We start from the raw sequence: 11,362 nt of genomic DNA on the forward strand, positions 1-11,362 counted from the left end.
CCGTGGCTCCCTCGCCCAGCGCTAAGCGGGAAAAACCGACGGTGCCGTTTCATCCGGGGCAGCGGAGACGGACCCTCCTCCGCCGGGGGCCCAGGAGCTAGGAGGGGCTTAGCCTGGGACGCCGCCAGAGGGGGTGGGGGAGGCGGAAGAGGAGGAGGAGGAGGAGGAGGGCGGCGCGACCGGCAGGGAAGGGCTCTGGGCGGGGCCTGGGCATCCAGGTGTCCGCGGTTGGGATGCTGGCGCGGGGCTGGGGCCGCAGACCCTTACGCGGTAGTAATCGGTGCTATAGATGTCCCTGCTCATGCCGAAGTCGCCGATCTTAACCACCAGGCCCTGGCCCACCAGGCAGTTGCGCGTGGCCAGGTCCCGATGCACGAAGTGCAGGCCCGCCAGGTACACCATCCCCGCAGCGACCTGGCTGGCCACCGCCAGTAGCTGCCCCAGGCTCAGGGGGCCTGGAGCCACGTCCTCCCCGCCAGCCAGCAGCTTGGCGTCTGGCCCGTGAGACCTGCATAAGAGTGAGGGAGAGCGGGTGGGCTGGGAGGAGAGCGCCCCCAGGAGCCTGAGAGCTGGGGAGGAACGGGGAGGGGGCTCCGGGCCGGAAATGGAACAGGGCAGGCAGGGGTCGGGAGGGGCAGGGAGGGGCCAGCAGGTGAGCCCAGCTCCAGGGCTTCCGGCAGTGCCCACACTGCCCACACTCATGGCTTCCTCCCAGGCACCCTTGAACTCCGATCCCAGCATCCAGCTGCCCCCTGGCCCCCACCTCCCCCCAAGCCTGCGCTGCCTCAGTGAAGGGCCCGTCCCCCACCCAGCTCAGAGCCTGTAACCTGGGAGCCCCCTGGATTCCTGTCTCTCTCACCTTTGCCCTCAACTTCCAGTCATTCCTGTAGGGTCCTCCCCACAGCTGCACCCCCACCCCCCGTCTCTCACCCCCTCCCCAATATTCCTTCTAAAGCTTTGCCTGAGCTGATGGCTTTGCCTGTACCACCCTTGCCTACTGGCCAGCTTTCTCCTCATCCGATTATTTCTGCATTTATTCCAGGAATCTGACAAACATCTCCATCGTGCCAAGCACCCGAGCTACGGCAGAGAGTAGGATGCGGTATGAGGGATGGGTAGGGATGGAAGAAATCAGGGGAGGCTTCCTGGAGGAAGAGACATCTACCTGAGACTCCAGCCCTGAGAAATAGAGGTGGGTAAGCCATTCGAAGGGGTCAGGGACAGGGGTGGGTGAAGTGGCTGGGAGGGAGGCCTGGTGTGCCAGGCAGAGGGAACCCTGGGTACCAAGGCCCAGAGATGAGGAGGAACAGAGGGCTCCTCCTACAGGAAGTCTTCCAGACTTGTGTAGGCGTTTGCACGGCCCCCTCTGGTTCCCCTTGCTCCATCCAGCCTTCGAGCCATGTCTCCCACCGCCTGGGCCCCGACGGCCCCCACTCTGGCTCCTCTCGGCTCACCTCCTCCGAGCCAGTCTACCCAGCACACATCCCCGGGGGGTGGCACCGCCTCCCCCCACTCCACACCGTCCAGCGGCCCCTCCCCACCCACAGAGGCCCAGACTCCAGGGTCTCTCCCAGCTGACTCCTACAGCCTGACCACACAAATGACCCAGCACTCCCGAGGGGATGCTTCGGGACCAAAGCTCAACCACCGGCGACAGTCACACAGTGCTGGACCATGGCGCCCGGTGCGGAGCTGAGGTCAGAAAGGAAAGCTCCTTGGCAAAGAAGGCTCAGCTAAGACGTCGCAGCCAACCCCAACCCTGGCCTCTCCTGTCCTCACGGGGGCCCATCCTGATGGGGGGGCCATCCTCACACAACCCCATTTTCATGGGGGCCTGTCCTCATGGGGACTCATGCCATCGGAACATGTGGCCATCACGGTCAGGGCTGGAAGCAGGGCTCCGCCTGGCATCCTACCCCCCGGGGTCATTTACTACCTACGGGTCCCTGGGCAAGTCACCTAAATTCTCCAAGCCTCATCTGTGAAATGGGCTCATTTCTCGAAGTTATTGAAATGATCCGCACAAATTAGTAACCATGTCAGAGTCGCTGCATCCAAAACCAAACCAACCTACTTTTGGTAACTTTCCTCACCTACAACGTGCCATGTCTGCTTGGAGAGTACAAAAATTACACACGTAGCACGTGATGACGCAGATATGTGGGTGCGACACAGACAGCCACCGTGAGAACGGCCGTGGAGCACCTAACCGAGCTGGAACGCAGACCTGCCTGGTGCGTTTGCTGCTGGCGCGACGACCTCGTGCAGGCGCGGCTGCCGTGCGCCACGCACAGACGCCGCGCGCCACGCACAGACGCCGCGCGCCACGCACAGACACCGCCCTCCGCGAAGCGCACCCGGCCTGACGTTCTGGCTCGCAGCTCCCGCGGCTGTGCCCTCCCGACTGCCGCCACTCTGTCCTTTGCACGGACTGTCCCCCGCTCACACGTCTGCCTCAGAGCTCCTTGGGGACAGGACTCGTGCTTCCCCGCACCCCCCCCCCCCCGCCCCTTGGCGTCCCTCAGTTCAGCAGGCAGCAGGGCCGCGCCCGCAGGGCCGCGCGCTCGTACCGGAGGAAGCGGTTCAGGTCGCCGTGCCGCATGTACTCGAAGACCATGAGCAGCGGGCGGCCCTCGGTGCAGACGCCGAAGAAACGCACGATGTGCTGGTGCCGCAGCACCGTCAGCAGCTCGGCCTCGCGCTGGAAGTCTTGCCGCGCGCTCTCAGACGCCTCCTTCAGCGCCTGCGGGGAGGGGGGGGGGACGGACGCGGGAGGAGTCAGCTCCCCGCACGCAAGGCCCTCCTCGGCCAGCTGCAAGTCGTGAGCGCCCCCAGCCTGGGCGCCCTGCCCTGGGACGGTGGCCAGGGTCGTACCTTGACGGCCACAAGCATCTTGTCCTGCTCGGGCAGCAGGTGGTGGCACTCGGCGAGGAAGACCTTCCCGAAGGCGCCCTCGCCCAGCTCCCACTTGAGCACAATGTCCCGGCGCTTGATGTGACGGACACCTGGGGGGGCGGGTCGCGGGTCAGACCGGAGGGCTGTCGGCAGGCTGTGCCTCGCACTAGGGTGCCAGCCAGGGGCCGGGCCTGAGTGGAGCCTTTATTTCGTCAGCAAGCCTCCCCCGCGGTGTGGACAAGGCGGGACTGGGAGGGGACGTGTGTTCAGGCCTGGGGAAGGACACAGGCTTACACGCTCACACATGCACACAGGCTTGTCCCCACCCCGACCCAGCACAGCCCCTCACAGGCATCACTGAAATATTGTGGGTTCTCGATAATGTGTCCTTGGAGCCCGGAGCCTTTGCCCTCAGTGGGAGACAGGGAGCTGCCACCCAACGTCATGAAATGCAGTGACATGGCCAGTCCATCCTCCGGAGCCAGCACAGCGGGGCCTGGGGAGGAGACACAGCACCATGTGGAGGGGTCACAGCCTAGGCACACATCCTGACCCCTGCCAGGTTGCTGGGTGCCAGGGAACCCCACCTTGTGATCTGCAGGGGGAGAAACAAGACGGCAGCAGGGGGAGGGAAGGCGCTGTGGCCTCCTCTGGCTCCCGTCCAACCCGAGGCCCCAGGGGCCACCAAGAACTCCCCCTCGGCCCCCCCACAGAGCCCAGACCTCCCAGACCCACTTAGCGTTTGACTGCAGTCCAGCCACCAATTAGCATCTGCTACCTCTGAAGCTCCCCAGCACCAGCCTGACACACTCACACACACAGCCAGACAGCCAGGCCCTCGTACACCCCAAACGCACACTCCCCAAACTCCGCGTGTGCACAGCGCCCCGCCCCACCCCGCCAGAGGAGCCGGCAGGAACCTGAGCTGGCAGGAGAGACTGACGGACAGCCCCTTGAGGCCCCTCGAAGCCCCTCGAGGCCCCTCCACTTACGGTTGACCCCAAACTTGTTCCTCCGTCCACATTTGTTGAGCACAAGAAACAGTGTGGAAAGGAAGAGGCAGGCGAAGACGGCCAGGCCCACGGCCACCGAGACCTGAGGGCGGAGCAGTCAGATCCGGGGCCCCCGCGGCAGTCCCCCACCCAGAGCCAGGCCCCCAAAGCTGCCCGCTCCGCCCCTGGGGACTGGGCTGTGGCTGTGAGGGAGGCTGGCTGGGCTCAGCCAGGCTGCAGTGATCCCCAGGCTCTGCCCGGAAGTGACATGCAGATGAGCCTGTAGCCCGGCCTCCCTGTGCCCGGTCCTGGACAAGCCCCCGCTTCCCATGCTCACCCCGAAAGGTGTTTCATCCTTCTTCTCCACCGGGTCTCCAGACGTGCTGTTGGTGTCTGTGGGGACACGAGGCAGGAAGATGGGCCTTGGCACATGCCGTCTCCTCCAGCAGCTCCCCACCTGGCCCCTGGCCCCAGCTGGCCCCCTGGGGTTCGGGTCAACTGTACCCTCTGCCCAGCCTCAGCTCCAGGGCCCAGACACAACCTGCGTCCAGCCTGGGCTACTCACCCACTGGAGAGAAGGACACTGCAGCAGGAGGGAGGGAGGAGAGAGAGCGGTCAGGTCGGGGAGGAGAGTGAGTCCCCTCCCCACTGGGCCTCACCCCGTCGTGGGCTGGGGATGGGATGGGACATGAAGATGGGACCTCAAGCAAGAAGACGCAGGTGGCCCTTTTCCACCCGGGCCAGGGTGGATGTGCTACGCGGCTCTGTGCGGCCAGGCCAGAGAACGGACTAGCTCAGGGGCTTGGGACGCCTGGGGCGTGGCGGAGGGGGGGGCGAGGAGGCCAGCACGGGGCTGGACACCAGCACTCAGGGCTCCTCTCTCCCAGGGGACCAGCACGCCCACCTGGGGGGAGGGTCACAGCGGGGGAAGTGGGCGGGGCCTCCCCACACCGCGCTCTGCTCTGCACCCAGGGCCGGCGGCCAGGGAGCGCGGGCAGGGGTCAGGGTGGCCCTCGCACCGGGGATGGGGTCCTCGGGGTTGAACTCGAAAGGGTTGTCCATGAAGGCGGCCATGATGGAGGCGGCGGCCCGGCCCGAGGGGTTGGCGGCCAGCAGCGTGTAGTTGCCGTTGTTGACGTGCGTGGGCTGGTTGAGGCGCAGACACCCGTGCCGCATGGTCTCGTTGGCCGCCGGCTCCAGGAACTCGGTGAAGATGAAGCTGGTCTCGTTGAGCACGGAGCCATTGAACAGCCAGCGCAGGGAGGGCGCCGGCTGGCCGTCCACGGAGAAGGGGATGCACCAGTGGTGCAGCTCCACCGCCTTGTGCAGGTGGACGCTGGCCGGGACTGCGGGCCGGAGAGAGACGCCGGGGGTCAGGGGCAGCTGCGCGCCGCGCCACTGGCCGCGGCCAGGGGCGGGCGGAGAGCAGCTCCTGGGCTCAGAGAAACCGGCCAGCGGGCGAGGCATTCTGAAGATTGCTAGCAAATCAGTAAGTAAGTAACGGCCCTAGAGAAGCGAGGCAGCAGCTTCGGGAAGTTAAGCGTGGAGTCTTTGGGGCGAGGGGGCTAGAAAAAGTTACGTGGAATCAAGCTTAAGGAGATGGGAGGACGCCTAACCATCAAACGAGCAAAAAAAAAAAAAAAAAGTTTAAAAACTTTTTGAAAGAAGACACGGTTTTGAAATAGACTCAACCCGAAAGAGGCAAAAGCCCCTCAGTAATAGAAAAAAATATGGATCTGTATGCGTCTGCACACATACGTGGACGGTTTATGTCGGAACCCCAGCCAGCGCTCACGCAGTGAGGTGCCCTTCTCGGGAACTGCGTGGAGCCCAGCGGCTCCCATCCGCGTGGGCGGGCCCTACAGATACCATGTGAGCGGAGGACACTGGACACAAGATAGCACATGAGGCATGAGTCCACGGACAACGCGCCGGAACAGGCGAAACCCCACAGTGTGGATGGGGAAGCGCAGGCGCACGAAATCGGAAATCGTTTCTAAAAGCAAGGAAATGACTATCGCGGACGGCAGGCAGGACCGGGCGGAGGAGGCGACCGGGCTGAGAATGGCAGACGAGGGGCGTGTCTGCTCCCGCGCTGCTGAGAATAACTCGTTTAGAGCGGACACGGTTTATGCACTGGTCTATGTATGCCGTGCTTTGCATTAAAAGAAGGAAAGTTAAATAACGTAGACAATTTAAGGCCACTCGTTGGCAGACCTAGAGAAATTAGGCGGAGAGGAACTGGGGAGAGGAATTGCTTCTTTTAGAACGAGTCTGCAGGGTTCCGGTCCCGTGGAGGGACAGAGGGACAGGCTTGAAGAACCACAGCGGAGCGGCCGGGCCTCAGGTAGCCAGACCTGGGCAGGAGGCCAAAAAGAAATCCATCTCCATCCCTCTGGCCTTGACGGGCCGGAGGGTCTCCTCCAAAGGATCAGGTTTTCATGGGAATCTGGAAACAGCTGGGAGAGAGCAGCTGTGGAGACACACATCCCGCCCTCCATCCAGCCCCCACCCTCGTGCCCGCTTCTCAGGGAAGAAGGGCTGGGGGCGGGTGCCGGGCGGGTGTCGGGACTCACAGGAGACGTTGACCTGGACGGAGACTTCCGCCCGACCCACGTCATTCTCCGCCCAGCAGGTCACGTTCTTTCTGTTGAGGTCACTGGTGACATTGGCCAGGGTCAGCCTCAGGGATGGTAGATCCCCAGATTCCTGTGTCAGGGAAGAGGGGGAAATCAGGAAGGGCGTCAGCTAGCTTCTGGCTGGGGGGAGACTGGGGGCTGGGGCTGGTATCTTTGGGAGTCCTCTGGCTCCAGATGGAAAAGACGGCGGGCTGGGGGAGGGGAGGGAGAGGGTCGTCGACCTGGTTCACAGGCTGTCTCCCCGATCATTTACCTAATGATCTGGAAGTGTAGAACATAACCGATAACCTCGAAACAGGCATGAAATGCCCCGAACCAAAACCACCCATCTGAGCAGCGAAATCGAATTGCGGATCCCAGGCACCCAATGCACGCGACTCCCCAGAGCGCTGGCTAGGACCTGGCCGCCTGGCTCCTGTTCCCCACACAGTGCCAACACAGCCTCAGCCCCGCAGCTCAGACACAGGGCACCGGGCAGAAGCAACAGTAGCCTCACAACCGCCTTTGGCAGATGAAGAAAGAAACCGAAGTTAGAGGCAAAGTGACTTCATTCTGAGTCATCGTCGAAAGATTGAATCAGGTTCAGATTCTCTTCCTAAGAAGCCAGGGACGTGTGGGAGTCATGTGCCCTTAAGACAACCCTTAATCTTGCTGAGCCGTGGTTTCCTTGTTTCGGAAATGGAAGAGGTAGACGATCTTTTGACATTTTCGAAAGCTACTTTCACAAAACAATGAAAATAGATGAAGTAGTGGACGAATCTCCCTTATCCGGAAATTCTAAGCGTGGGGTCCCTTGAGCGAAGCCTGATGAGGTGAAGTTTCTCTGGGCATCTGCTCTGCCACCCTTCACGGGCCTGAGGGCGACCAGCCTCCCCCGACCCCCCACATTTAAGCCAGTTACGGTGTGACTTTTATCTTATTTTTTTCTGTTGCCTGTTTTTTTTCCTGACGGTTTTGTTTGTTTGTTTTTTCAAATACAGTTAACATTCAATATTGTTATATATTAGTTTCAGAAGGGTGTGACTTTTCTATAGGAAGTTTCTAGAAAACACAAGTAGTAACAAACATGTAAATCTCCCAAAGAAAAAAGCAAAAACCTGGAATTTCCCCAAATGAACGGTTGATCTAAAGTGCCTCCGCAGATGGTCAAGGCCCACCTCTTGCCTCTGCCCTGTCTCCTGCCACTGCTCACTCTCGGTGGCTTGAATCGTGGGAGCCACCCAATGCCTTATGGTCCCCCCACCCACTCTGGACATCCCCTGGCTCCCCACCCAGGGCTGCAAGGGCCCCCAGCAATTCCGGGGCTGACCCCCGCTGAGCCGAGGGCCTTTCCACTGAACAGCACCCCCGGTCCCAGTGGCCCGGCTCCCCCCAAGGGCTGGACCCTGTGTGTCTGCCAACATGAGGACAGCTTCCTGGGTGGGCGCAGCCCATGGCTGTCCCCTCCTGACCTCGTCAACATAACCTCCTGAGTCAGTTGTGGCTATTTTCTCTGCCTGTCGCCAGGCTGAGGACACAGGGCAGGCCTGGGATGGTGCCCAAAGACACATGTGAATGACAGAGAGAGAGGCCAGAGAGTGCCCAGAGGCAGGCAGGACACCAGAAGGCCAGCACGGTCATCTCCGTCTACAGATAAGGAAACGGAAATGCAGGCGGATTAGAGCGGTTCAGACTCGCTCACTGCACCGCAGGAGGGCGCCGCTTCTGCCCCCACAGAAGGCCCAGGGCCCGAACGCAGCTGGGAGCAGGGCACACGTGCAGCGCCCTCGCCACGGCCCTCTGTCTCCTTGTTTGGAAAGAGAGTGGACGGAGGGATGGTCTGTGGGGACCTCCCGATCCCCATGTGTGAGGGCTCTGTGACCCTCTGCCTCGCGGCCAGTGCCATGTTCCCAGTCAGAGGCCCTAGGTCCTGGTGGGTCCTGGGGTCCCCCTTCCCGAGGCCACGTGTGTGCCGGGGACAGCATGAGCCTGAGCCCTGTGGGTCTAACCATCTCTGTCCACCCCTCGCCCTCGGCGTGCTTCTCAGTGGAGGTCTCTTCTCCTCTCTTTGTCCCCTGTGCCCTGCCCAGGTCTCTCCTGGGGACAGGGGCCGGCATGGTGGCGGGACAGGGCAGGGCTGCTCACCGTCACTGTGGCCGTCTCCTCCAGCTCCGAGAGGATCCAGCCGGCTTCCAGGCCCCGCCCCTCCACCTGGCACTGCAGCTGCACGTCGTCCCCCACGCCCACGGAGGCATTGGGCATCTGGACCCTCAGCACGGGCACCCCTGCTCATTAGAGGGGGAGGGGCCTCGGAACCCGGCCCCCAGGCACTGCTCCCCGCCCCCACTGTCCTGGGTGACCCCAGCCCACCCCTGGCAATGCGCCCAACCTCGCCCCCCAGTGCCCAGGCCTCCTTCAGAGCCGCCCGCGGTGCTGCCGCCTGGGGCCAGCACGCGGCCCTGGCCCAGCCCTCGTGCCCCTCCGGGCCCTACCGCAACTGGCGTTGGACAGGCTGACCAGGGGCCCCAGCGGGAGACACTGCAGCTTCTGCTCCCACACGCGGCCCAGCCCCTCCTCCTCCCAGCGCCGCAGCCAGTACAGGGCACAGGAGCAGCGCAGGCGGTTCCCCGACAGCACCCTGGAGGAGAGACGCGGGCGTCAGGCCGGGGCGGCTGGGGCCTGAGGAGCCCCGGGGGAGTGTGACAGGAGGGCTCGGTCAGACAGCCGCGAGGGACGGCCAGACGGCCGGAGGGGAAGGGGCGCGGATGGAGAAGGCCCTGTCGCCCCTGGCCCCTGCTGGGAAGGAGTCTCGAAAGACAATGCAGGCCGTCAGCGGGCGGGGCTGCCCGGGGGACAGCCAGGCCACCAACGTGCACGGAAGGACACTGCCTCCCGGAGTGACCCAGAGGCCTTGCTGTCCACCAAGCACACACGTCTCATGTGCCCAGGCAGTGGGCAGCCCCCGGCCTCCCAAGCACACACAGAACTGGTCAGCCAGGCCCGCGGCCCAGCCTCCACCCCACGCGCCCCAGGCCAGTGACCCCCCAAGGGCGGGCCAGCAGCCCTGCTTGGACAGAGGCTCGCAGGTACGTGGAGTCCCCAGTCCCCGCTCCTGGACAAACAGGGAGTCCCCGGTCCCCCTCAGTTCCACATGGACCCTGTGACACAGTGTCACTCACACGCTCACACAGGCTCGCACACGTGCTGCTCACACAGGCTCGCACACTCACACAGGCTCGCACACGTGCCGCTCGTGCCCCTCGTGCCCCACACTCACAGTTCCTGCAAGGAGAGGCCCTGAACGGTTTTCCAGGACAGTGACTCCAGGGCATTGGAGGACAGGTTCCTGTGGGAGTTGGGCAGCAGACAGAGCCCGTGAGTGACCTCCTCTGACCCAGGGAGGACCAGCTGGAGGCATCGGGGTCGGGACAGGTTGGCTCTCTGAGTCCCCTCCTCTTCCGGGGACAATAAGGGTTTACTCCAGTTAACCCCCCCAGACCCCAGGGAGGGGCTCTCAGGGAACAGCTGCTCCCCTCCCCACCTGGCCCCAGCTGGCAAAGTGCTGAGGCCCCAGCTGGGGAAGGGGCTCCATCTGTGTCCCCTCCCCCCGGGGCCCAGGACAGCCGGGAGGTGGGGGGGAGGACCGAGGTTCCCGCACTCCCTTGCCCCCCGACGATGACAGTGTTTTCAGGTCCCACCCCCCTCCTCAGGGACTAAGAAGAGTCTGCTGGAAGAGACCCCAGGCCCAGCCCCCGGCTGTAGAGCCGAAGGAAGTGAACTAGAGGGGGCAGCGCCAGGTCACTGGGGGTGACCGAGGAGCCCCAGCACTCTGCGCCTTGACCAGACTCGCTGCCTGGGGGGCCCGCACTGTCCCCCAACTTACCCGGCCGTCCCACAGCGGGTGGGGGTCGGGGTGGGGTGCCAGGCTGCCCACCTCAGTGCCAGGCAGAGCTGAGTGTGGTTCCGTCCTGCCACTCAGAGCTGTGTGACCTTTAACCCCTCTGATCTGAACCCTCGTTTACACGCTGGGGCGGCACTCCCTCTCCCCCCGGGCTGGCTGCGCAGACTCGCTGGCATTAGTGTGTTAGTGTGGTGGGCTCACATGGTCACTGTGTCCCCAGTGCGGGGTCAGTGGCGTGACAGCTCCCCATCTGCTGCCACATCACTGGATGGGACAGACGGTCAGAGTCCCCAGCGCAGCCACGCCAATGACGGGCCCCATCTCCCTTCCCATCTTCCCACCGCCCTTGCTGGGGGCAGCGGGAGGCTGGGGCGGGGCCACTGGGTCTCCCCTTCATGAGCCTCTCCCTGTCCTCAGCTGGGACTCCCAGAAATGAGGAGGGTGACAAGTGGCAGGCCTGCCACCCCAGCTCCCAGGCTACCCCAGGGCTGGGGAGGGGCTGGGAGGTAAAGCCGCGGCCGGGCCAGCTCTGATGTGTATCTGAACCCCGAGAAGAGAATGGGGCCGGCAGCATGAAGCAGGGAGAGAGACCGTGAGGACCTCGGCTGGCAGGGCTGGGAGCCGAGAGACGGCCCGTCCCTGAAGTGGCAGAGGAGGCCCAGGCTGGAGTCTGCTCAGAACAGGTCCCCGGGGAGCGCCAGGCCCATTAGCCGCCCCTGTCTGGGTGGCCGCCCACCCCTCCGCCCAGCCCGGGCCACTCACAGGAGACGGAGCCGCGGAGTGAAGCGGAAGGCGTCCGGCGCCAGGGAGCGGAGGCCACTCTTCACGATGGTGCTAGGGGAGGGGACGGGGGTCAGCCCCGGCCTCTGCTGCCCCCACCCCTCAGAGCCTCCCAGCCCCCAGGACCCCTGAGCTTCCCGAACTCCGGTGCCAGTCCCCAGCCCCCCAAGTCCACC

At 63.8% G+C, this 11,362-nt stretch overlaps 1 protein-coding gene across 1 annotated transcript in view; it reads right to left on the reverse strand.

Moving 5' to 3' along the window:
* NTRK1 (neurotrophic receptor tyrosine kinase 1) overlaps positions 1-11,362 on the reverse strand; it is a 15,649-nt gene that overhangs the window by 2,022 nt on the left and 2,265 nt on the right. The window contains exons 2-14 of the mRNA XM_023534289.1: positions 11,169-11,240; positions 9,783-9,851; positions 8,998-9,143; positions 8,651-8,790; positions 6,464-6,596; positions 4,907-5,233; positions 4,453-4,470; positions 4,225-4,280; positions 3,888-3,990; positions 3,245-3,391; positions 2,875-3,005; positions 2,571-2,743; positions 268-508 (exon numbers count right to left, since the gene is read on the reverse strand). Coding sequence (XP_023390057.1) covers positions 268-508; positions 2,571-2,743; positions 2,875-3,005; positions 3,245-3,391; positions 3,888-3,990; positions 4,225-4,280; positions 4,453-4,470; positions 4,907-5,233; positions 6,464-6,596; positions 8,651-8,790; positions 8,998-9,143; positions 9,783-9,851; positions 11,169-11,240 — 1,756 coding nt within the window. The remainder of the gene's footprint in view (positions 1-267; positions 509-2,570; positions 2,744-2,874; positions 3,006-3,244; positions 3,392-3,887; positions 3,991-4,224; positions 4,281-4,452; positions 4,471-4,906; positions 5,234-6,463; positions 6,597-8,650; positions 8,791-8,997; positions 9,144-9,782; positions 9,852-11,168; positions 11,241-11,362) is intronic.

The sequence above is a fragment of the Pteropus vampyrus genome, unplaced genomic scaffold (genome assembly GCF_000151845.1).
Source record: "Pteropus vampyrus isolate Shadow unplaced genomic scaffold, Pvam_2.0 Scaffold124, whole genome shotgun sequence".
In the NCBI taxonomy this organism is placed as follows: Eukaryota; Metazoa; Chordata; class Mammalia; order Chiroptera; family Pteropodidae; genus Pteropus; species Pteropus vampyrus.